General features: G+C 56.9%; 1 protein-coding gene across 2 annotated transcripts; it reads left to right on the plus strand.

Moving 5' to 3' along the window:
* The first annotated feature begins 1,246 nt into the window (after positions 1-1,246).
* On the plus strand, positions 1,247-15,485 carry NCLN (nicalin). Of its 2 annotated transcripts, none has more exons than XM_043466116.1 (15): positions 1,247-1,843; positions 7,093-7,283; positions 7,368-7,512; positions 8,334-8,428; positions 9,249-9,329; positions 9,616-9,719; positions 10,532-10,620; positions 10,705-10,844; positions 11,073-11,251; positions 12,243-12,330; positions 12,429-12,467; positions 12,553-12,716; positions 13,617-13,670; positions 13,764-13,842; positions 13,940-15,485. In XM_043466116.1, exons 1-15 carry the CDS (start codon positions 1,660-1,662, stop codon positions 13,994-13,996), a joined length of 1,689 nt encoding a protein of 562 aa, XP_043322051.1. In that variant the 5' UTR covers positions 1,247-1,659; the 3' UTR covers positions 13,997-15,485. The 2 variants fall into 2 exon arrangements, with proteins under 2 accessions (XP_043322051.1, XP_043322052.1); XM_043466117.1 differs by having other exon boundaries at positions 1,291-1,843; positions 12,556-12,716.
* Positions 15,486-25,933: the final 10,448 nt, after the last annotated feature.

Raw genomic sequence — 25,933 nt, forward strand, 5'->3', positions numbered from 1 at the left:
GGCCAGAAGCAGGTGACATAGCTGGGAGGGATGGGCTGGTGTGTTAGGGTGTTCATGACTCATTTATTCACTCACTCATTCACTTAATGACTGTGTGTCAGGCTCTATTCTGGGTACTGGGGTTGCAGCTATGAACAACCTGGCACCTGCTTGCACAAAGGTCACAGTTTGGCGTGGGTGACAAGCACCAAACTAAGAGTCCAACATTATTTTTGGTAAGGAACTACCCATGCAGAAAGCAGGAGAGGTCTGTGAGGGTTCTGCAGGAAGAGAAGATGCAGCAGCTCCAAGGCTGCATGAGCTTGGTGCATTCTCATAATACCCGCATTTATTGAGCACTTCATGTATGCCTCATCCTTTCAAAGTGCGTTCATGTGAACTATCTTACTGAATCCTCACACACCTGAGTAGCCTGGGAAGAGTATTTGATTATTTATCATCGTATTCGGCAGGCAGTTGAGGAAATGGAGGCTCAGAGAGGTGAAAAGACTTGCCCAAGGTCATACAGCTGGGAAGTGGAGGAGCTGGGACTTGAACTCATGTTATTAGTCAACACAACTGCCTCCTCTCACTTGGGACAGAAGGGAGGCTCAACTCCTTAGGCAACAGTACCAGAGCCTAGGGGCTAGGGCCATTGTGTTCTGCACCCTGTGGCCTCAGCCTTCTCATCCGTACAGAGGGTATGAGTTACTGATGACCCTTAAGGCCTCTGACCCAGGGACAACTGGGTTCTTAGGGTGGGCAGATTAGAAAATATTAATTTAAGACACTCAGTAGAATTTGAATTTCTGATTATCAACGAGTAACTTTTTTACTATGAGTATGCCCCCAATATAATTAAGCCTAAGTATAAATAATTATATCATCAACCCCAGCACAACGCCAGGTTGCAGACTACAAGTCCCATAATCCACTGCGACATTCCCTTTTAGGAACCTGTCATGATTTTTTGATTCTTCTTTCATTCATTTATCCAAAAATTATATAACCCACCCGTTGTGTGCCAGGCCTTGGGTCAAGTTCCGAGGAATACATCAGTGCACAAAGCAAACACAAGTCTTTGCCCTCAGGCAATTTAACATCTATATTCTTTGGGAGTTTTAAGTGTTTTTTCCCAGACATCTGCCAGGAAGACTTCAGCTCCCATGATCCCGTGTGCTTGCTCGAGACTACAATTCCCAGGGGTCCTAGCGCAACAGGTCCGCCCCTCTCTTCCTTATTTCTAACTTTCTTCCGGGTCGCAAGGTCACCTCCTGTACAACCTCTTTTCCTCTCGTCCCTCGCCTTTCTCCCACGGCAAAAACAGGGTTTCAGTAAGTTACACTGCTAATAGTTTTTTTTAAAGTCTCCGTATTTTCTCACTTGGAGTTTAAGCGGAACTTTAGCCGACAGTCCACCACAGCTTTATTAGGGAATAACAGAATGGGCCCACAACTCCCTTGTCGCTCCGAGAGCCGGGAAGACTACAACTCCCAGTAGGCAGCGCGGCGGACGGGCGGCCCTCGGCGGTGCCGGCAGGACCCCGGGGCGGGCGCGGGCTGCCCCGCGCGGCGCCCGCAGGACCCCGGCGCCTACCCATGCCGAGGTGAGTCCGCGGGAGCCACCGCCACCGCCGTCCCGACCCCGCCGCCGCCCCGCGCGGCCCCGCCGCAGGCCAGGATGCTGGAGGAAGCGGGTGAGGTGCTGGAGAATATGCTGAAGGCGTCGTGCCTGCCTCTCGGCTTCATCGTCTTCCTGCCCGCGGTGCTGCTGCTCGTCGCACCGCCGCTGCCCGCCGCCGATGCGGCGCACGAGTTCACCGTGTACCGCATGCAGCAGTACGACCTGCAGGGGCAACCCTACGGTGCGTGGACCCGGGCCCCTGGCCTTCCCCCTGGGCCCGGCTCTTCTCCTGGGCTCTTGGTCTCCCCCAGCTCAGCTTCCCGGCTGGGGCCCTGACCTCCCGCCCAGCCTCCCGCCTCCCTAGGGCCCCGGCCTATGCCAGCCGGGATGCCCCTTCCCGTGGTTCGGTCTCTGCTCCCTGGGCCTCAGGACCTGCCTCTCCCACACGTCCAGCAGGAGTTAAGCTTGCAGACCTCACTTGGGCCGCCAGACCCTTTACCGGAGCTCCAGGCAAGTCCGAGCCTGGATACCTGAGCCGCTGCTGGGCCCCTAGCTCTCTGTGTCCAGTGTCCTGGGGACCCACCGCGCTGGCTCCCACAGCCCTCTGGCCCCGTCCCCGACAAGGGCTACCTGCTCCAGAACGCAGAACTCCCTCCCAGCCTCAGGCCACACTGTCGCTGCTCCTGACCTCTCCCCACTCCCCAGCTGGAACAGAACGCCAGCCTTGGGCCTCCTTGATTTGGAGTGGAGTCTCTCAGCGCCGTTCTTCCAGGCTAAGCTGGACAACCCTGCACAGCCCTTCAGCACCCCGGTGCGCTTTATCTAGTGCTCACATTCTGCCCTGCTTTAGGGCTCAGAGCTCTGATCGCTCACCCCAGCCTGTCTCTATGTCAAGACCCTCCCTACTCCCTGGTCCCAGCTCATGAATTAGGTTCCTCAGAAATTATCCTGCCTTTGGGCTCCTGAAATCCGTTGGACCCCATGTACTGCTCCCTGCTTGGGAGCGTACCCACCCCTCAGCCCTCCTGCTGCTCCTTCTCCCCAGGATTTCAGGCCTCCAGGCCTGGATCCTGCCTTGCTTCTGTTCTCCAGCCCTGCCTCCTCATCTGTTAAAGTCTTTCGAAAGTGCCCTCTCTTTTCCCGGCCTTTATGTAGCTGGTGTTCCAGAACCTTCTGGCCTCTGGTTTCTCCCCCAACTTGGTGTCTAAGGCCCATCCACCCCATGAGGGCTTCTCCTCCCCGGTCCCCTCATCTCTGAGCCCTGGTTCTCTTGGACTGACCTCTCTTGTTGGAACATCAGGGCCAACCTGAGTCCCCTGGACCCCTCGCCACCGCCAGGTCTTCAGGGAGCCCCAGTGTCTGGAGACATCCCCCTCAGACCCCTTCTCACCCCAGAGTTACATCATTTCTGTTTAGTGCAGCGGTTGTCAATCCATGGGTCCCTGAGTGATGACTTTGGGTTGTCATGATTGACAGCCTCCTGGCATTTAGTGGGGCCAGGCCAGGGGCGCTGCCCCACACCTCACCGTGCCTGGGACAACCTCACTCAGAAAATTATCTGGGCCAGATTGTCAGCAGTGCCAAGGGGGAGAACTCAGAGTTACAGTGTTGGCTGCAGACCCCAGCCTCCTCACCAGTGGAGTGGTAAGCCAGGAGCCCCTAAGGAGTGGGCAGTTTATATGTGTTGTTGGCATCCCCCTAGGAAGAGGGTCTATGCCAGTGGTGTCACAGGTGGCCCTTTGGGATGACTTTTGGTGTTTCATCATCATAATTCTGAATAGCCACGTGTGACTAGCATCTCTGCCCAGTCTGGAGGATCCCGCCATCCCCTTGGCGGGATCCTAGCTCTCTCCAGATCAACTCGCCGGTCCGTCCCTCACCGTGTCACTCCCCTGTCCTGGCTCACACTGGGAGCCTTGCTGCGAGCTCTCCTAGCAGCTCTCCCAGCTCTGCTCCCAGCTCTGCCCCTTGGGTAGCTGTAATCTGGCCGCGTGGATGCCCCGTGTCTCCTGCTGCCTGTTCAGCGCTGGCCTGCTTGCTGATATGGCCCCCTGTCCTTGCCCAGACAGGCACTTACTGACACTCGTCCTCCACGTGGGCCCTCGGAACCTTCAGTACTTTCTCCCTGTCCTCCTCCCCTCCTCTCTCTGAGTCCTTTGCCCCCAGTCCTTGATTCCTTGCTATTCTTTTTTCTGACCCCGTGACTCCCTCACCCCACACACCCTCCTTCCTGGCCCCCATCTTTGCCAGACACTGAGTGGGCACCGGGATGAGCAGAGGGGCGTGGCGGGGCGCCCACCCATCTCGGCTCACACATCTACACCCCCACCCTGGTCCCACCCAGCAGTGTCCCCCATTGGCAGGGATGCGGGGCGCCCGCCACTCTCTGGGGAGATGCTGGTGCGGTAGTCCAGTGGAGCAGGGAACCCCAGCTCCCTCCCAGTGGTGGAGAATCTTGAGAGCTGCTCTGCTGGGTCATCACTGATTGCAGTGTCCCCAGCATCGCGCATGCCCTTGCTTTGAACCTGGTTTCCCAACTTCCTGTCCGCTCTCCGCACCTCTTGAGAAACCGGCAGCCCGGCAGCCGGGCAGGAGAGGTGTGTGCTCTTTGAGCTGGGGTGAGCTGGGCCCTGGGTGTGGCCTGCCTCCCCGCCCTCCCACAACGGACTCAGGCCTCCCTGGGCTGGGCCGCTCATGCCCATCCCACTTGGTCCCCTGCAGAAATGGCCCTGGTAGGCGGGGACGTGGGCACCCACTCCAGGCACCGGGACGGGCACTCTGGCCCTGGTTGTAAATAAAGTTTTATTGGCACTCTGCCACGCCTACAGTCGGCTTTGCACTGCATAAGACTAGTGCTACTGTAGGGAGAGAGGACTGGCCTTCGATTGCAAAGTCTGCGACCTCCATTCAGGTCTGGTCCCATCGTGGGGACCTGCAACTTCCCTTCCAGGTGTCCAGAGCCTGTCGTGACGCAGGGGCAACAGGCCTCGCAGACTTCAGCCTCGCGCCAACTAAGGCGGTCTCTGTTCTTGGGGTGCTTGGCCTCTGAGGGGGCACTTGGGGGGCTGGTGTCTGCCTGACCCTGCTCTCACCCCCTCCTTCTGCTCTCTGGCCATCCTCCTCCTCCTGGAAAGCGGGCCACAGTAGGCTCCACAGGCGGCCCCGTGTGTCCCCACCCCGAGGTGACATCTGAGCCACCCCCGGGAGGCTGCGGGCCCCCTGGGAGGCTGCGGCTGGGACAGGGCGTGGGGGAGGGGCCCACCCACCCTTTCAGAGTTTCAAGGGCACCTGAAGGTCTCTGCCGCCCTCCCCTACCAGGCCCTCGGGGGCTCCCATGTCACCCTAAAGCAGAAGAGGGGCCCCGGAGGGGTGGGGAGAGGCATGGAGGCCCTAGCCTGGGGCGCACGGCCCGGCTCCCTGGGTCACTGGCCCCTGCCCCTGAGACGGCCCTGCCCTTTCCACCGGGACGCCATCCCTTCTGTGTCCTGCCGGTCCCCTCCCCCGGACTGGCCTTCAGGATGAGCTGTAGAAAGCAACCCCTCTCCTGCTGGCCAGTGCATTCCTGCAAAGCAGTGGGGGAGGGGGGGACCCTGCCCCCAGTCTGAGCCTGAGGCTTCGTGGGGGCCTGGTGTGTCCCCAAGGACACCATGTCACCTTGCCCGGCCACCTCGTTCTCCAGGCAGCATGGTCCGGCTCCCATGGGGAAACAGACCTGTTTGTCTGCATTGTTGCCTTTACACTTGCTGTGAGGGGCTGGGGTGTAGGAGGATTAGTGTGCTTGCTTTGTGCATCCCAGTTCAGCCGGGGCCTGTGAGACATTTTGGGCACTGTGTGCCTTTGTCATCTGGGAGGTCTGACCGAAGAATCTGGAGTTTCGCCAGCATCCTGCTGAGTGCTAGTGGCCCCGGCAGTTGAGGGGGCCTGCCCGAGCCCCGCCTCCCCTCAGTCCAGGGAGGACAGAGGGCCCCGAGGACCGTGCACCCAGGCTGTGCAACCACGGGAGTCCACGTGCTGCATCAGATGTCTGCCCTGCTTCTTGCCCCTCCAGCTGTCAGGGCAGTGGTGCCCTGTGTGTGAGGGGACCCACCAGCCTTGGAACAGTGGGCTTCTCTGGTGGCTCAGACAGTAAAGGATCTGCCTGTGACGCTGGAGACCTGGGTTCAATCCCTGGTTTGGGAAGATGCCCTGGAGGAGAAAATGGCAACCCACTCCAGTATTCTTGCCTGGGAAATCCCATGGACAGAGGAGCTTGGTGGGCCACAGTCCATGGGGTCGCAGAGTCAGATACGACTGAGCAACTTTCACTTTGGCTGCACAATCCTGGTTACAGCCTGCCCCTTCCACTCGTGGGAAGAAGTCAGTTGCCTGGAATAAGCTTGTGAGCAAGGCAGGGTCCATGCCAGGAGGCAGCTTCTCACTTCCTACCTGATTCTCTGGATCTTTTCTTGAGACAAATCTGGGTGGCCCTGCTCCCAGGGGACATGGGGCCATGTCTGAGGTTGTCTGTGATTACCATATCTAGAGGGGTCCTGGCAACACGGGTGTGGGGGCCAGGGAGGCTGCCCTACACCCTACAGCATCCAGGATGGCCCACAGGCTACAGTGTGGCCCTGACTGTGGAAGAAGGTGGACAAACCCTGGTGCTTGCCCTCCTGAGGGGCCTTGGGGAGACCAAGCATTTGTTCATTCATTCCATGTCCTAAGCGCGCTAGGCTGGTAGTTGCTAGGTGATGCTGGGTGCACACTGCAGTGAACAAGGTTGGTGCCCCTGGAACCCCCAGGCTAGTTGCAGGGTGGGGGTGGTGTTGGCCTGGAGAGGGCAGGGTTTGGGTTTTCCTCAGGACATTGGGTTGGGAACCTGGGGGTGAGGAGGTGCAGCCCCCTAGGTTGGGGGCTCCCCCTGCTGGTGTCTGGACCCTGGAGTGGAGTGGGTACTGGGGGGACTGTGCAGGGCGTCTCCGAACAATCTGGGCAGTGCAGGAGGCTGGGAGTTGGGTTTGCTCAGCTGACACTTGTCAGCCCTGCAGGTCCTGGAGCCATGGGGAACCCAGTGGTGAAGGACTCGGGGAGCAAGACCAACTGAGTTCCAGTCCCAGTGCTCTTGCTGACGGTCTTGCCTGGTGGTGGGGGCGGGTGGCTTGGCGGGACCCTGGCTGCCTCTGTCGGGTGGGTTGAGGGCACCAGCCCCCTGAGCTGCTTCAGACACACGGGGTGAGGTGGGGACACATTGCCCGGTCCAGCGGGCAGCCCGCACATGATTGCCGGGTGGCTGAGCGGACAGGGACATCACTTTCTGGGGGATGACTGCAGCACGGGGTATGGTGCGGAGAGGCGAGTGCGAGAGCAGACAGCCGGTAGGGCCCTGGTCTAGGTGGGTGTGGAGGGGAGGTTGGCCCAGGGAGAAGGTTCTTGGAAGGCCCCGCGAGCCCCCGGGGGGTGGCTGGCGGACGGCAGGGGTCCGGCGCCCCACTCAGGGTCGCATCCCCACAGGCACGCGGAACGCGGTGCTCAACACAGAGGCGCGCACCATCGACGCGGACGTGCTGAGCCGGCGCTGCGTGCTCGTGCGGCTGCTGGACTTCTCGTACGAGCGCTACCAGCGTGCCCTGCGCCAGTCTGCCGGCGCTGTGATCATCATCCTACCGCGGACCATGGCCGCTGTGCCGCAGGACGTCGTCCGGGTGAGCCCCGCCTCGCCCCGGGGTCCCCTCTCTCCCTCCGGACCCCCTCCCCCCCCGCAAATCGAATGCGTGCTTCTCGCGCAGCAATTCATGGAGATTGAGCCCGAGATGCTGGCCATGGAGACCATCGTTCCCGTGTACTTCGCCGTAGAGGACGATGCCTTGCTGTCCATCTACGAGCAGACGCAGGCCGCCTCCGCCTCCCAGGGCTCCGCCTCTGCCGCCGAAGGTGGGCTGGTGGGGGTTGCTACAGGGTGGGGGGGCGAGTGGATAGGCTGCGCTGTGCTGCTTCTGCCCCCGCCCCCCCTTTCCAAGCCAACACGTGCTTAACCATGGGGGCACCGCTCATCATAGATCGCATCTTGGCAGTCGCCACCCGCAGGGAGGAATCTTCCCAGACCAGGGGTCGAACCCTCGTCCTTTGCACTGGCGGGTGTATGCATTACCAGTGAGCCACCAGGGAATCTCTACAGTTGTGTTTTTAAACGTTTAAATGTGTAAAGAACAGAAGAATTTGAGGCAGGGTGAGCTCCTGGGTGTTTTAAGCAGCCCCTGACCCCAGGTGAAGTGGACCGTTAGCTCACACCCTCTCCCAGTTCTGGAGATAAGAAAACTTTCCTTTTTATGAATCTTTGGGTTTTCACACCATCTCGGCTTTTGGGGCTGGGCTGGAGGGTCATGAGCTGTCTGATGGGAAACTCCTGTTTCGGCATCCCTGCTCAAGTGATCCTTGGAAAGCTGGGTCAGAGGCAGTGTGCACCCCTCTGTGATTTAGGAAGGGTCCCTGATGGGGCAGAACGAGGGCACACATGACTCCCGCATGGGAACCAGGAGACTATTTTACCAGTCCTTGTCCTGGATGCCCAGATTCTTTCCCATGTCCAGTTATCGCGTTGTGTTCTATCCATGTGATCAGTCCCGCTTTTGCTCAGACTGAACACTTAGAGTCTGGGGTAACGAGGACCCAGGTTCTGGTCTGGGACCCCCCCCCCCCAGCTGCTGCAGGGCAGTCACGGGGCTCAGGCTGACCCTCCCTGGCCCTGTATCCAGTGCTGCTCCACACCGCCACCGCCAACGGCTTCCAGATGGTCACCAGCGGGGTCCAGAGCAAGGCTGTGAGCGACTGGCTCATCACCAGCGTGGAGGTAAGTGCCTGGTGCCTAACTGCCTGTCCCCACTGGAGGGGCCTCTTCTTGGGCGAGGGGATCAAGTCGCCACCTCTGGGGAGGTGGGGCTCCTCCAGCTCCTCCTGCTTCCCCGACCCCTGCCTCCAGGAGTGGCCACCCCCTTCCCTTCATGGAACATACACTGAGCTGGGAGAGAGGAGAGCTCGGGGCAGCAGTTAAAGCAGAGTGCAGAAAAATCCAGACACCCATCTCCCATCAGGAGGCGTCCAGGCCAGAGCAAGCTCCCAAGTCCTCCCCCACTTCCATTCTCCCCACGGGCAAACGTGGGGTTTTATCACTGCTCCCCCCAGAAAAAAGCTCTGAGCAGTTTTGGTCCCACTTCCTGCACAAGGAGGCCTCCGCTGTCTCCTTGCAGGGCAGCCCTCCATCCAGAGAGTAAAGGCTGCAGGGCCTTAGCGCCTGATGCTCTCAGGCAGTGCTCTGGACAGGCTGTCTTCCCAACTGTTCCTTGTTGCATTTGACGGAGGGCCGGTTTACACAAGAGGACGCTGACTCCTGGGCTCTTCCTGTGCTGTCCCTACGGGCGGGGTCTCCATCAACAGAGCTCAGCCCTTGAAGGGTAGGCCTGGTTTCTGGGTGGAGAAGCAGAGCTGGCACCTTGGCCCCCAGCAGAGTCTGGCCCGCCTGTTTCTGTAAATAAAGTTTTACTGGGAAGTAACCATGTCCACTGGTCCACTGGTGCCCACGCTGTAGCTGGCAGAGCCTAGAACCCTGCCCCCCGAGGTGAGGGTGGCTGTTGCTTCCTATGGGCAGGCCCTCCACACCCATGTCTCTACAGGGGCGGCTGACTGGGCTGGGTGGAGAGGACCTGCCCACCATCGTCATCGTGGCCCACTATGATGCCTTTGGGGTGGCCCCGGTATGTCCACGCCCTCCCCGCCCAGCTGGGGGCTCTAGCTTCAGGCTAGCAGGGTTGGGGGAGCTTCCCACGCGTGCGGGGGTTGGGCCACGCCAAGGGGGCATCAGTCGGGTTTGGGCAGAGCTGGGGTCTAGCGCGGGAGAGGAGGCGATCCCAGCTGAACTGGAAAGGAGGACCGAAGGTAAGATTGTGGGGGTGGGGTTCAGAGTGGGCCCCAGGCCGGGGTGGAGGTGGGTGGTGCTGCGCGCAGAAGTGGGCTGAGCATGCCCTTTCTTCCTGCCTGCAGTGGCTGTCGCACGGCGCGGACTCCAACGGGAGTGGTATCTCGGTGCTGCTGGAGCTCGCCCGCCTCTTCTCCAGGCTGTACACCTACAAGCGCACCCACGCCGCGTGAGTGACAGGGCCCGGGCCAGGGGCGGGCCCGACCCGGGATCTCAGAGTCAGTTCAGTCAGGCCCCGCCCCTCCAGGCCCACCCACCTACCCCCTTCCCCAGGAATCCCACCAGGGGCTGGGCTGCTTCCAGATGCAAGAAACAGAAACCCCTGCAAAGGACTCTCGCGGGGGCACCTGTCCACACAGCACGGTGCCCCAGGAGAGCAGGGCCCTAGTAGCTAGCGGGTCTCCCCAAACTTCACACTCCAGGCCACACACCTGCTGTCACGCAGATGGCTTGAGAAGCACTGTGCTCACGTTCCTTGGGGGCCGGGGGTGGGGTGGGGGTGGGCAGGCGTTGAGATCAAGGTGTTGGCAGGGCCGCACTTGCTGTGTTTCTTTTGTAAGGACTGCCCTGGTTGTGGTGAGGTGGGTGCAGCTGGGGTGGGGGCCCAGTTACATGGTCCTTCACCACCTGCCTGGCTTCACTCCTGCTCAGGGAGGTGGTGCCGAGTTCCCATCACTTCCTGTTTCCTGGTTGGTCCACCCAGTCTCTCCTGGTTCAGAGCTCAGAGAGGTCTCTGGAGCCTCCCTTCTCACCCTGGAGACACTGGGTGATGTTGGGATGTCTGGTTGTCAGGACTGGGGGGCTCCTGGCACTCACTTGTGGGGGCCAGGGATGTGCCCAGCACCCGCAGTGCTCAGGATGCCCGATGTCAGCAGTGCCAGGACAGGGTGGGATTTGGTACTCGGCGGGGAGACCACCCCCTCCCTGTCAGGAGCCTGGACTCCCATCTGTCAACTCTGTGGCCCCACTCCTCCCTGCCAGGTACAACCTCCTGTTCTTTGCTTCCGGAGGAGGGAAGTTTAACTACCAGGGCACCAAGCGCTGGCTGGAAGACAACCTGGACCACACAGGTGAGCGGCCCCGCAGCCGGGGTGGGGTCTGGGGCCCCGGCACTCCCCTACACCTCCCCGCCCACCAGCCCTCACTGTCTGCAGATTCCAGCCTGCTCCAGGACAACGTGGCCTTCGTCCTCTGCCTGGACACTGTGGGCCGGGGGGATAGCCTCCACCTGCACGTGTCCAAGCCGCCCAGGGAGGGGACGCTGCAGCATGCCTTCCTGCGGGAGCTCGAGACGGTAGGTGCCCCGTGAAGGCTGAGTGGGGACATGGGAGCTGCTCGTGTGAACCCTGGGGCCTCAGCTGGGTTTCCGAGGGGCAGGTGGGCTTCTCCCCAGGTTCCAGAAGCAGGAGGTTCAGGGAGGGACTGGGGATCCATCGGGCGGCAGGGGCCACCTGTACAGAGGCCGGTGAAGCCAGGGCGTGGCACATGGGCACCAGGCAGAGCCTGATAGCTCCCCTTGCAGGTGGCCGCCCACCAGTTCCCCGAAGTGCGGTTCTCCATGGTGCACAAGAAGATCAACCTGGCTGAGGATATCCTGGCCTGGGAGCACGAGCGCTTCGCCATCCGCCGGCTGCCCGCCTTCACCCTGTCCCACCTGGAGAGCCACCGTGATGGCCAGCGCAGCAGCATCATGGACGTGAGGTGAGAGCCCCCCCACCCCCATCAGATTGAGCCAGTCGGGGCCCGTCAGGCTTCCTGGAGGAGGTGGCGCCAGAACCGAGGGGCATGAGCCAGGAGAAGAGAGGGAAGAATTGATTGGGCGGGGTGCTGGGAGAGCCAGTGGCCGCCACCTCACCCTGCCTCCCCAGCAACCTGCACCCCACACCCACTCGGGTCGGGATGTGTCACCTCCGACGCTCCCCTCCTCTGGTCCTGTGTGGCCTCAGCCCTCGCTGACCCTGGACTTGTGGCTGTGATGCCGTCCTCGTCTCCGTCGTCATGGGTCCCCTCCCCGTGCCTGTGTCCAGGCTCCCCTCCTTATGAGGACAGAGCCATGGACTTCGGGACCTCCTGCTCCACTGTGACCGCATATTAACCAGTCACGTCTGCAGACACCCTGCTGCCAGCTCAGGTCCCATTCTGGAGTTTGGGCGGCCGTGGGTGTGGGGGACACCGTAGCCCCTCCACAGGGTGTTACCTCAGCTCTGCCCTCAGCAGCCGGCGGAGGCAAGCAGATGTCCTGGCCCCCAACCCCATACCCCAGGTTCTGGAGGAGCACACAGGCCCAGAGCCGTCTGGTCACTGAGGCCCACAGGCATCCTCAGGACTCAGCTGGGCACCCGGGGCAGCCCTGTGGGGGGTGGGCCTGACCCAGAGAGGAGCCCGAGGGGTGGGGTGGGGGACCATCCTCTGGGAAGGCTGTTGTTTTTTCTGTCTTTTCATCATCAGACACGTATGTGATCATTCTTGGTTTTGGGTGATTGATGCCACTTCCAAATATGTATGTTTTTAAAATCTGCCCTCTAAGGGAGGTGGGAGAGGAGTTTAGGATGGGGGGGTACTCATGTACAGCCGTGGCTGATTCATGTCGATGTATGGCAGAAACCACCACGATATTGTAAAGAAATTAACCTCTAATTAAAATAAATAAATAAAGTAAAAATAAGTAAATAAATAAAATCTGTCCTCGAAGGTCTCGGGTTGACTCGAAAACCCTTACCCGAAACACGAGGCTCATCGCTGAGGCCCTGACCCGCGTCATCTACAACCTGACAGAGAAGGTGAGCCCCTGGCCAACCGCGAGCCACCCCCTCCCCGCCACCCCCTGCCCCCCAGCCCCCAGTGGGTCTGAATTCAGCCCCGGCCTGCCTCTCTGCAGGGAACGCCCCCGGACATGCCGGTCTTCACGGAGCAGATGGTAATGGCCTGGCCGGCGGGTGGGTGGGCTCGGGGGCGTGGTGGGAGTGTGTGGGGGTCCTGTGACCACCGCCGCGTCCCCGCAGCAGATCCAGCAGGAACAGCTGGACTCGGTGATGGACTGGCTGACCACCCAGCCACGGGCCGCCCAGCTAGTGGACAAGGACGGCACGTTCCTCAGCACGCTGGAGCACTACCTCAGTCGCTACCTGAAGGAGGTCAAGCCGCACCATGTCAAGGCCGACAAGCGGTGAGGCCAGGCGCAGCCCCTGCCACCAGCTGGCAGAGGGCCCTTCCAGGGTCTCCCTGCCACACCCTGGAACCAGATGGAGCAAATGGAAACTCAGGGTGAAATGTCACAGGATGAGTGAACAGTGCGGGTGCCCTATTAAATCTGAGCTCCAGGTGAAAGACGAACTATCCCAGCATAATACCTCTCACGTAGTGTCTGGGACACACTTCCACTGAGAGCCCGTGTCGTCTTTATCTTCAGTCCTCACAGAACTGAAGCCCTGTGTTTTATCTGGCAGCCCTGTACCCCTGCCCACCCTCTGTGATCCACCTGTGCCCTGGGCCTCAGGCGACTCCTACCCCAGGCCCCCTTCTGCCCTCAGAATGCTCTTGCCCTCTGCAAGCCTCCTGGATTTTGTCTTCTTTCTGTTTGATGCTCCCAAGTTCCCTGGTTGGGCTGAATGAGGGCTGAGGAAGGGTGTCTGGGGGACCCTCAGGCAGGAGACACCCCTCCTCCTCCACAGACAGCTCAGTGCCACTCACTGGCTCTCCATCTTCCTCCCAATTTGTGCCACTCCAGGGAGACAGAGCTCTTGAACAGAAGAAACTGAGGGTCCCAGTGGACCCACAGCTGTGGAGCTGGGGCTTCCGAGTCCTCAGCTGTGATCATTCTCCCTCTATAGAAACCAGACCAGAGAATTTCCAGTCACCACACTTTGTTCTTAGAGAGTTGTTGGCTCAGAAAGCCATAGAAGAGGTGTTAGTTCAGAATAAAGGACGTCCTTCCTTAGGACAGACAGTGGCAACCCCCTGCAGACACATACCCAGGGTCCTCCCTGCTGCTGTGTTCCTGGGCTAGTGGGACTTCGGGTGGCTCTGATGTCAGGGTGAGCCCACTGAGCAAGTGCTCTCTTGCCAGGGACCCCGAGTTTGTCTTCTACGACCAGCTGAAGCAGGTGATGAACGCCTACAGGTGAGCACCCTGAGTCACCGCCCAGGGGCCTGGGTCCTCAGAACAGCTGGGAGCAGCCGGCTGACCGCCTCCGCCACCCCCTCCCCTCCCCAGGGTCAAGCCAGCCATCTTCGACCTGCTCCTGGCCGTCTGCATTGGTGCCTACCTCGGGATGGCCTACACGGCAGTCCAGGTAAGCAAGGGGCGGCGGGAGGCGGGTCCTTGTGGGAGCCCAACGGGTGGCCCTTTCCCCCGCCCCGGTCTCATTGGAGTCCTCCCACCACCCCCAGCACTTCGACCTCTTGTACAAAACTGTTCAGAGACTGCTGAAGGCCAAGACGCAGTGACCAGGCTGCCATCCCCGCCTCACCTGGAGGGCAGGGCCTCCCCCTTCGTGGCCAAAACCCTGAATTACAGAGCTTTTCTGTGTTGCTCTTGAGGACTTGGGGGCTTCTTTCTCTTTTTTGTCCTTTGCGCTCTCCTGGAGGAGCGTTGGTGGAGGCCTGGGGCCAGGTCACAGACTCGGGGACAAATGTGTGGATGAGCCCCCCACCCTAGAGTTGGCCCCATGGCCCTGGGGTGTAAGCCATGGTCAAGAAAGAGGAAACGAGTCCAGCGTGGCCTTGGGCATCACCCCTGCCTAAGACGCTGACCCTGGACCTGGCAGTCGCAGGCCAAGGAAGTCGGGCCAGGCCACCCCCCAAACCCCCAGCCCTCCACCACGCTGGCTCTGTTCTGACCTCGAGGCTGCCCTCCGCATTCCCCGACTGCCCCCCCCCCCCCACCCCGCCACCCCGCCCCACGCTCCAGTAACCCGGGCTCTCCCTTCTACCCTATCTGGAGAGTGCACCGCAGGGCCTCCGGGTCTCTGGATTCGGCCCCTCCCTCCCAGCCTTGTGCTCCGCCTCCATACCCCCCAGCCCGGCTGAGGGGAGCCAGCTCAGGGGGCGGCCTCCAGATTCCCTGAAGCCCCTGAGCAGCTGGCGCCCTGGACACCCGGCACCCTCCCTGTCGGCTCTCTCTCCCCGCCTCTGGGTTCCTCTGCCCCGCCCCCTGCCCGGGAGTCCCGCCCACCCGGCCCCGCCCACCTCTCCTAGTCCCTGGGGCTCCTGCTCAGCCTGTTCTGCGGAGCCCTGGGGGTGGAGGCAGCCCCTCTGCTCCTGTCCCAGGGGCTCGATTTCCTCATCTGCAAGGAGGAGGTCGCATTCAGGGGGAGCGTGTGCCCCTATATCCCCGGAGGGGACGTGACCACAGGGGAGCTCTTCCTGGGACCTGGAGGGGGCAGGTCCAGGCCTGAACCCCTGGGAAGGGGTGAGGTGGGGGAGGCGAGCAGGGCTGGGAGTGACCTCAGGGAGACCCAGGTGTACCCATTCATTAGCAATATAATCAGTGACTTGTCGAGTGCTGGGGACTCAGGGTCCAGGAGGAGGGACTTCAGGGGCCTACTGGCCACCAGGGAAAGCTTGCCAGCCTTCCAATTCGTAGGGGCCGGGGGCTGGCTCCCTCCCGAAGCCCCCTACCACCCACTGGAGGGAACAGGTGGCTATCTGGCAGGCCTGGGAGAGGCAGGCATGGGGGCTGCAGGTTCCTTGCCCCTCCCCGTCCAGTGGCCTGTCTGCCCCAGACTGTTTACTCAGTGCGCGGCCCCTTCTAGGGTGATGCGGGGCTGGTGGCCCACCCTTCCCCGGGTGTGAATGTGTGAGCCAGGGACCGGCTGGGGATGCCGAGTGAGTGTCCTTCCTTCCTGGGGGGCATGGTCAGGGCCACTGACTAGGTGGAGCTCAGGCTGCTTCTGGGATGCGGCCAGACGATGAGAAATAAAGCCATAACAAACCACAGCGTCTCGTGTCCTGTCGGGGCTGGGGCCTCAGGGTCTGGACAGACCCCCTGAGGGTCGTATGCATTTCTTGGGGGGTTGGGGAGGAGCCTCATGCCTGTATAAAGAGCAGAGTCAGCGTCCTTCCTGCCCCTAGCTGGGACCACCACCTGCCCCATGACAACATGAAGGTGACAGCCAGCTCAGAGCTGATAGATCATGGCGGGGGGGTGGGGGGGGGCGTACCACAATACACCTGGGATCCATTATCCGCCAGCCCTGGAGGCGGTGAGGGCCAGGGTCCCGTGTATCTCCCGGCTCCTGGCCTCAGGGTCGTGTGGCCGTCTCTTCTGACGTCTCATAAGCACGCGTCCGTCTTTGGGTTTAGGGCGCATCCCGCTCCAGCCTGCATGCCAACTCACTCCACCTGCAGACGCCCTGTTTCCACATAAGGACACGTTCTGAAGTTCTGTATGGTTGTGAATTTGGAAGGACACCATTCAGCCCGATATGGGAGGAAGGGTGATGGCTGTATGAAGATCAAGCCCACCGGCCATCTGCAGCCCCAGCCCAGGCTTTGGGGAGGCCTTGGCCAGTCATCGGGGTGCCTGGTGCAGCTCCACACTGGGGTTCCAGCATCGGGCTCCCTGCTCTGGGCCTGGGAGCTCCTGAGGGGATCGCCTGCTTCCTGGGCTCCACTGGGGGGACCCCTGATCTGGGGCCTGTCCCTATTGGCTTCTGCCTGTCTGCACCATTCTCAGTGCCTTTGTGTCAGGGTCCCTGCATCGGCGGCTTTGGTTTTGGGGAGCAGAAAACAGAGTACAGAGACGTGTGCAGCGGGGAGAGGAAGCCTGGGGGAGGTAGGCAGTACAGGGGGTGTGGTTTGAACTCCACGGCTTCAGCCAAGAAAGAGGACTGTGAGATCCTTGACCCCAGGGAAGTGCGGAGCCTTGGGGGAGCTGTGGGCAGAGGAGGGGTTGGACTCGGGTGCTCACGGGCGCCCTCTGGTGGCAGCTTTGGGGAAGGCAGACTGGGAGCGGGTACCCCCAGCAGGTCAGGGGGCTATGCTTGTCCAGGTGGGGGACACATGCGAGGAGAAGGGGGCTGGGTTCCCTGGACCCAGAGGAGGGGCTTGAAGGCTGTTTCTGGACCGTGTGTGGGCCTGACCACAGGGCTGCTCAAGTCTCCATAGTGACTCCCATCTGCAGGGTCAGTGTCACTGCCGCCCGCCCCTTCTCAGACCCTCATGTCCCCCACACCACTACCCCGAGGCTGGAAGGTGGCTCTGGCCCCAGCTCAGACTCGGGTGAAACTCCCCACGGTTCAGGGGAAAAGCCAACCCCTCCCCTTATTTCAACACAGGCTGTTAACTTCCTCTTCCTTTTCCACGAAACTGTTCCCATTATAACCAAAAACATGAAAACCACAACACCGACAGGCAGACACAGCTGCCGTTATGTATGTGCTGGTGTCTCCCCATCACGTTCACCCTGGGTATGTGACATGTGTACATGGGTGTACACCAAGTCACATTCTGGAAATGAGATCCTCGTGTGAAAAGCAGTATTTCCGTAGGCATGTTAGGTGGTGAGAGGTGCACACATGTGCACACATGTAACACGCACGGAGCCATTGCCACATGGAAGGTGTGGTGTATGCAGAGCCCTCAGCACTCCTCCTGGCTTCCATCCGCGACCCCTCCCTGTGGCCTCCTTGTCCCCAGGTGCCCTCTGGTCCCGCCACAGCAGATCAGTCTCATCCAACTGTGGAGTCAGCCAGTATTTCCCCACCACGTGCCAGGTGCCCTGCTGGGCATACAGACACAGCTGCCCAGCAGAGACCCTGGGGCCTGTGGTCCACTGGAGTAGAAATAACCGCCCCCCCTCCCGGTGTACATGAGGGGGCTTTTGAGTGAAATCAGGGTGACAGGAGGGACTAAGCCATATGGAAATCCAGGGTGGTGGTCCAAGCAGACTGCACAGCCCATGCAAAAGCCCTGGGGCAGGACCAGGCCTTGTGAGTTGCAGGAGCAGTGAGGAAGGGGCCTGTGGGGGTGGGGCAGTGATGGAGGAGGAGAGAGGAAGGAGGTGGGGGCACAAGAGGCCCCTGGGGAATTGGTGGGCATTTGCTTCCTGCTGTCAGTGTGATGGGAAGCTGTGGGGAGGGAAGGGCAGAGGAGAGGAAGGCTGCAGCAAGGCCACTGGCCCCCAGGGGACAGTTGTGAAGATGACCCTGTTCTGTGGGCTCCCTCAGCACCAGTGACCATGACCCCAGGTCCCCATCAACCCTGGGCAGCAGCAAACCATCTGGGCAAAGGTGCCATCCCCTACTGGGACCCCAGTGGCATTGATCTCTTCCCTGGGTCTGTGTTTTAAGGCTATAAAACAGGAAGAGCATCTGGTGAAACCACCTTGATCTCTCCTCTTTGTGCACAGAGGCATCTCCCACTGTCTGTAACTTTCTCACTCTTAAAAACATCTATGTGTCTGTTTATGGTTATGTTGTTCGGTCGCTCAGTCATGTCCGACTCTGCGACCCCGTGGACTGCAGCACACCAGCCTCCTCTGTCCTCCACTATCTCCCAGAGTTTGCTCAAATTCATGTCCATTGAGTTGAATCAATGATGCTATCTAACCATCTCATCCTCTGTTGTCCCCTTCTCCTTCTGCCTTTAATCTTTCCTAGTAGCAGGGTCTTTTCCAATGACTTGGCCCTTCATATCAGGTGGCTAAACTATTGGAGCTTTGACTTCAGCATCAGTCCTTCCAATGAATATTCAGGGTTGATTTCCTTTTGGATTGGCTGGTTTGATCTCCTTGCAGTCCAAAGGACTCTCAAAAGTCTTCTCCAGCACCACAGTTCGAAAGCATCAGCATTCAGCCTTCTTTATGGTCCAGCTCTCACACCTGTACATGACTACTGGAAAAACCATAGCTTTGACTAGACGGACCTTTGTTGGCAAAGTGATGCCCCTGCTTTTTAATACGCTGTCTAGATTTGTCATAGCTCTCCTTACAAGGAGAAAGCGTCTTGTTTATGGATATGTACACAATATTCAGCTTCGCTTGTGTGTGGCCTACACATCATTGTACTGTCCTTCTCTTGCATTAACTCTTGCTTTGGTATCTCTCACTTACACTCCACACTCCTTTTCTCCACTGTGTCGTATTCTGTACTCAGAAGGTACCATGGCTTATCTACTGGCACCCTGCTGATGTTTATACCATCACAAGCCTTCATAGGTGCCTCTCGGGAGGGAGTGTGTTTAACCAGATGCCAGAGAACTGTGGTCCTTGACTGTGTCTGGCCCACTGCCCGTCTTTGTAAATAAAGCTTTATTGGCACATGGCCACAACCAGACCCACCCAGCTGTGAATCACACTCAGCTGTTTTCTCACTGCAGGGGCCACAAACCCTCAAGTGCTTACTGTTCTGGCTCTTTCTGGGAAAAGTCCATAGCCCCCCAAAGTCTGCCCTCTGTTTTCTCCCCTTTCTCACCATGGGACACGTCTGGCAGCTACCAGAGCAGACTGGTGGTGCAGTCCTTTTGCAGGGGACACACGTCCTGGGCTTCTTTGGACATTTCAGCCTCAGTTCAGGGGCTTCCCAAGTGGCTCAGACGGTAAACAGTCTGACTGCAATGTGGGAGACCCAGGTTCGATCCCTGGTTCGGGAAGATCCCCTGGAGAATGGAATGGCTACCCACTCCGGTAGTCTTGTCTGGAGAGTTCCATGGATAGAGAAGCCTGGTGGGCTATAGTCCATGGGGCTGCAAAGAGTTGGACATGACTGAGTGACTAACACATACACACACACACACATCCTTGGCTTCTTTTGACATTTCAGCCTCAGTTCTGAGAGTTATTGAGAATTTTAATCAGTATTTGACCTACAGAAGGTCCAGAAAAGATTTAAGGGAGAAGAGGAGTTGGGGCCCAGGGGGCGCTGGTACAGGAACCAGGAATGAAGTGGGGGTGTCATTGCCAAGCCCAGGGTGATGTGTCTGCTGGGTGTCTCACAAGAGAGTCACTGTTCCCCCTTTGTGATTAATGAGCAAGTTGTGGGTCCATCCTTTAGTCCCAGAGTCAGCGACCATGGACAGTTCCTGCTTGAAACCACACCTCGGGGACCTGGTGTCCAGTGGGGACCTTCCTTCCATCCCTCTCCTAAAGGCACAGGTCAGGATCACATACCTGCTTCTGTGTCCAGTTTGCAGAGGACAAAAGCGTATCTGGGCAGGAGAAGTATCTTGCCTTAAGGTCCCTTGGTAACAGGACGCTGCTGGCAGTTACTTTTTAAAAAAAAAAAAAATTTTATTTGGCCGCATCCTGCAGCATGTGGGATCCTAGTTCCCCAGCTGGGGATTGAACTCGTGCCCCCACAGTGGGAGTGCAGAATCTTAACCCCTGGACTACCAGGGAAGTCTCCCCACCTTTTTTATTTTTATTTTTTTAAGTCTTGTTGAGATACATTCACACACCATAACATTTGCGATTTCAATGTGTATAGTTCAGTGGGTTTTAGTCCATTCACAGAGCTGTGTATCTGTCAGCTCTATCTAATTCCAGACCGTCCTGTCCCACTCCCGAAAGGAAACCCTGCCCTCAGGAGCAGTCACCCCCAGCCTCTATCCCAGCCCCTGGTAACCACAAACCCAGGTATGTCTCTGTGGATTCTGCCTGTTCTGGACATTTCACAGAAATGGAATCCTGCAGTATAGACCCTCATGCCGGTTTTGATGATGAGTTACAGAAACACAGTGAGGCTAGCTCATTCAGAAAAGAGCATTTAATCATCTCTTTCTCATTCTAACTTGGGGAAGGGGAAGATCCTCTGACAAACTCCCTAGTTCAACACCCAGGCCGTCTTGTTCCCAGGCTCAGATTCCCACAAGAAGAAGCCCCGAGGGCCAGAGGGGCGGGGCCACAGCGGAGGAGGGATGGGGGAAGGGACTGTGACCCCTGAGGGGTGCAAGGCTGGGTGCCTACTCCTATTCCCAGCCCCTCCTTTCCTTCTCCCACCTCCCCATGGGGGAGAGGTTTGCTCAGGGGGTGACGGAGTTGTATTTCAGATTCCCCTCCCCCTGGCTGTGTCCAGGGAGTGCGGTTTGCTGAGAGAGGGGGCAGCGAGGGGTTGGCTCAATAAAAAACCTTTTCCCATCCCTGAAGTCAAATGGCGAGGGTCAGGGAGGATCTGGGGTCCCTGCAGGAAGGTGGATGGGCAGTTCCCTCCCAGCAGAGGGAGGGCAGTGGGGCTGGGGGCGCCAAGCCCTGGACAGCCCTGGGTGCCTTGTGTCCTTGGGTGTGTGAAGGCGGGAGGCATCTGGGGCTGGTGGGGACTGCGGTACAGTATTTCTGGGGGACACACCTGAGCCCCTAAGCCCTGTCAGATGGGGACATTTCAATCTCTGGGGATGTGCCAGAGGAGGTGCACACAGCCTGGACAGTGAGGATCTTGGGGGCACTGGAGGGACAGGCCGAAGGACACAGGGTCCAATCGACGGGGCATGGCAGACCTTCACCCAGGAAGACACTTGGGCTGGCAGTGCAGAGACCCCCAGCACTGGTGCTCCAGGCTGGGCCCCCAGTCCCACTGGCTGACCCTCCCACCACCACCAGATGCACCCCCAAACCAAGGGCGGCAAGACCAGGACCCAGAAAGGATGTTTCCCTTCATGGGCTCAGTCCTCGTCACACCCACGCCCTGTGAAATGGACCCACACCCTATGAAATGAGAGTCTTGCCTGTAGACGTCAAGACGGGGACACAGTGGATGTCTCCTCACACCTTTGCTGCCCCTCACTTCGAGGCTGGTTTGAAATAGAATCCCATGCACCTCATCAGACCTATGGGGTTGGGGGCGGCGGTTCTGTGTTTTCAACAGAATGCCTGCCCAGGTGGTCTGCACATCTGAGGGGCGGTGCAACCTGGACATTGCTCCCCTGATCCCAGTCTGGCCCCTCTGCCGAGATAAGCCAAGTTAAGCACCTTACCTGTTCACATCACCAGTTCTCACCTTGACCCTGGGCCACATCTAGGGACAACTGTCACAACTGGGGGGTGCTCTTCACACCTAGAGGGTGGGGCAGGGAAGCTGCTCACCCCGCCCCACCCGCACAGAGAATGACCTGATCCCAACTGTAGAGAGTTTTCCTTTAAGATAAATTAAGTCTGTGTAATTATTTTGAGAAACTCTACTCTGGGGGACTGTGCAAAGGTCCTGGGGCAGATTTTTGACAACAGATCCTGAGAGCCAGTCAACCAGCTGGGAAGTATCTCAGCCCCAGATTCCCCATCAGGCTCTGTTCCCACCCTCACTGTCTTTTAAGTAACAGCCCAGACCAAGGACCTCCTACCACGGAGCCAATGTGACCAGCTTTCCTCTGCTGATAATAAAATCAAAGTCAGCCTCAAGCATTCCAGGTGCCCTCAGGCACACAGTCTTGGTTTTCTCTGCCATGACCTGTTCCCTGATATGGCTGATGTGTGTCAGGGAATAAACGCCAGGGGTGAAGATTGATCAGGAGGTGGGATGCTAGTGGTAAAGAATTCGCCTGCCAGTGCAGAGATGCAATAGATGAGGATTTGACCCCTGGATCAGGAAGATTCCCTTGAAGAAGGAAATGGCTACCCACTCTACTAGTATTGCCTGGAGAATTCCATGGACAGAGGAACCTGGTGGGCTACAGTCCATGCAGATCACTAAGAGTGGGACACAACTGATCACACACACAGTTGTTGAATTTTAGGTCGTGGAGATCAGACTCAAGTTAGACTGGGCTCTTCCCTACCCCTTGTCCACCGTGGGAGAAAGAGGTTGAGGAAAGTGCCTCTTTGACTCGCAAGAGAGCTGGTGGGGTTTTATTTTTATTCTTTCAAATGACTCTCCCAGCACATCAGAGGGCCACAGGGCTTCAGCATCCTGTCTCCATGGAGACAGAGCCTATCTCCAGCCCAGCTCCACCAGCTCAGCCTGGGGCTGAGCCGAGAACCAGGGGCTGTGCAAGGCCAAGGGGTGGGGTGTTCTAGAAGGACGCTGGACCCCTCACCCAGGCTCTGCTCCTCCCTCAATCTTGTCTTGGGCTGGCTGCTGGTATCAGGCAGGGTAACAGCCATTTATTGAATGCTAAAGGTGCTCCCGGTTTTATGCTGAGCCTCACCTATTAGCATCACTGAATCCATGCCAGGGGCTTCACCCTCTTTAGTCCTAACTTGGCAAATAAGGAAACGAGCTTGGCTGTCTAAAGCATGGGGAAGAACCTGTGGGATTGTGGGAAGCATGTGGATTCATATCCTAGCAGTCTCAGTGTGTGACCTTGCCCAAGTGATTCGACCTCTCTGGGCCTCAGTTTCCCCCTCTGTAAAGTGGGTATAGCAACAGTACCCACCCTTATGCTTGCTATGAGGGTGACCTCTCCTGAGGAGCAAACTTTAAGGATAGAGAAAATAAAGAATATCTTAATACAATAGTTTTCAAAAACTAAAAATAATGCTGAAAAAAATCCATGATGAACAAAAAGGTCAACATTTTAAACAGAATCAGAATTACTGATTTTTCCTTTGGCTCATCACAACACTATGACTGATCCTGTTTTTGTTTCAAAATAAAAAAAAGAAATAGGGACTTCGCTGATCGTCCAATGGTTAAGACTCCATGCTTCCACTGCAGGGGCATGAGTTTGATCCCCGATCAGGGGACTAAGACCCCACATGCTACGTGACCAAAAAATAAATTGTAAAAAAAAAAAAAAAGAAAAGAAGCCTTCTGTATTAAGAAAAAAACACAAAAAACAAAGGAAATAAAATAAGGTCAGTAGACTGACCCCCAGTGGCTGTGTGGTGCTTTTTATCTTACAACCTCTGACCCCAGTTCCTCCAACCCTGCCTCAGGGCCTTTGCATCTGCCTTTTCATTCTTAGCTTAAAGTCCATCCTCTCTAAGCCTTCCTTGAATTTGCCTCCTAAAGCCATCTCTCCATTTCTGTTTCCTCCATTGCATTGAACACAGTCTAAAGTATCTGGTTTAGGGGCTTCCCTGGTGGTCCAATAGTTAAGACTCTGCAGAGGGCTATCCCTGGTTGGGAAACTAAGAGCCCACATGCCTTGCAGCATGGCTAGTGATAGTGAAGTATCTGGTTTGTTTGTCTGTACTCATCCCAGGCATTGTGCTGTGGATTGAGTTAACCACTTAGCACAGAGCCTGGTGTTGGAAAGAGAACAAAGTGACTTATCAGTAAGCAAATAAATATATAATGATGTGAAGAACTGACTCATTTGAAAAGACCCTAATGCTGGGAAAGATTGAAGGCAGGAGGAGAAGGGGATGACAGAGGATGAGATGGTTGGATGGCATCACTGACTTGATGCACATGAGTTTGAATAAGCTCCAGGAGTTGGTGATGGACAGGGAAGCCTGGCGTGCTGCAGTCCATGGGGTCGCAAAGAGTTATATACAAGTGAGTGACTGAACTGAACTGAACATAACATATTAGAATTAAATTAACTAAATTATCATGAGTATAAATGCTATGGAAGAAAAAGGAAGTCTGAGAAAAGAAGTAATGGTGGCTAAACGATTTTAGATCAGGTAGACGCAGAAAGTGACGGGAGATGGAAGGAGCAGACCGTGTACCATTTGGGGGAAGGGCTTTCCAGGCACAGTGGTGCAAGGGCCCTGAGGCAGCCCCACACCTCATGTGTTGGAGGAACAGTGAAGTGGTGCGTGTGTCTGGAGCAGACTGAGCAAGGGAGAGAGAAGGTGGAAGGGAGGGCAGGGAGGTGCTGCAGGAAAGACTCAGGCGTTATTTATTTATTTTTAAGACTCAGGCTTTAATTTGGAGACATCTTTGGATATTTTTTTCATTGAATTGTTGTTGATTTACAGTCTGTGTTAGGTTCAGGTGTACTGCAAAGTGGCTGTGTACATCTGTATATGTACGTATTCTTTTTCACATTCTTTTCCATTATAAATTGTTACAAAATACTGAATATACATAGTTCCCTTACTATAGAGTAAGTTCTTGTTATCTATTTTATATATCTACTAATTATATATATAAATATAATATATATCTATATAGATATAATATAGATATATATCTACTAATATAAATAATATACTATGTAATATATCTACTAATATAGATAATATAATTTATTGTATCTACTAATCCCAAACTCCTAACTTATACCCCCCTTCCCTTTTGGTAACCGTAAATTTGTTTCCTACATCTGTGAGTCTATTTGTTTTGTAAATAAGTTCATTTGCCTCATTTTGTTTCGATTCCACATATAAGTGATATCATGTAATATTTGTTTTTCTCTGCCTGACTTACTTCACTTAGTATAATAATCTCTAGGTCCATCCATGTTGCTGCAAATGGCATTGTTTCATTCTTTTTTATGGCTGAGTAGTATTCTGGGGTATGTGTGTGTGTGTGTGTGTGTGTGTGTGAGTGTGTGTATACACGCAAACATACCACATCTTCTTTATCCATTCGTCTGTTGATGGACATTTAGTTTGCTTCCATTTCTTGGCTATTGTAAATAGTGCTGCTATGTATCTTTGGAATGCATGTATCTTTTCAAATTCAAGTTTTCTCCAAATATATGCCCAAGAATGGGATTGCTGGATCATATGATAGGTCTATTTTCAGCTTCTTGAGGAACCTCCATACTGTTCTCCATAGTGACTGCTCCAATTTACATTCCCACCAACAGTGTAGGAGGGGTCCCTTCTTTCCACACCCTCTCTACCATTTATTATTTGTAGGCTTTATGATGATGGCCAGTGATGATAACCTCCTTGTGGTTTTGATGGAGAGTTTTAGCAGGAGTGGCGTGATGCCCATAGAGCACTTGGCCCAAATGCATCCATTTCTTTCTAAATATTTTGAACAGTATGTGCACGTGGCAAGTGTGACCAAAAGTGTTGCTGAGGATATAACACAATGATCGCTCTTTCTACTCCATAAGTTACAAACTTAAAAGTGCTGAGCATAGTATTATCAAAATGCTCTTTCTTGTTGTTGTTATTTTTATTATTATTAATGTTATTATTCTGTCTGCTTAAACATTCCATGGACAGTCCTGTAAAAGCCAAGTGAGCGCCCTATAGAACGGTGTGCTACTTTTTGTGTTTTTCCTGGTGTTATCAGTGGGAAGACCTTGAGCCACCTCGAAGCCCGGTCGGTCCTGCCTAAAGATTTGCCGTCACCCACCCAGAAGGCAGGGGTTACGAACCCGCTGGCCTCAGTTTACCGGCCGGGACTGGGCGGCCAGGCGGGATGCCGGATGTGTGGGATGCAGGATGATCCAAGTGTGATTCGGGATAGACGATGCGCGTGGGGGCGCCGCCGCGGCGAGGCGCGCTCTGGCCGCCAGGGGCCGCTGCGGAGCCGCCCTTTTGTGGTCCTGATGCTGGCGCGAGCGGGCGCGCGGAGGAGGGAGGAGGGCGCGGGGACCGGGCGG

Source organism: Cervus canadensis, chromosome 4 (assembly GCF_019320065.1).
Source record: "Cervus canadensis isolate Bull #8, Minnesota chromosome 4, ASM1932006v1, whole genome shotgun sequence".
Lineage (NCBI taxonomy): Eukaryota > Metazoa > Chordata > Mammalia > Artiodactyla > Cervidae > Cervus > Cervus canadensis.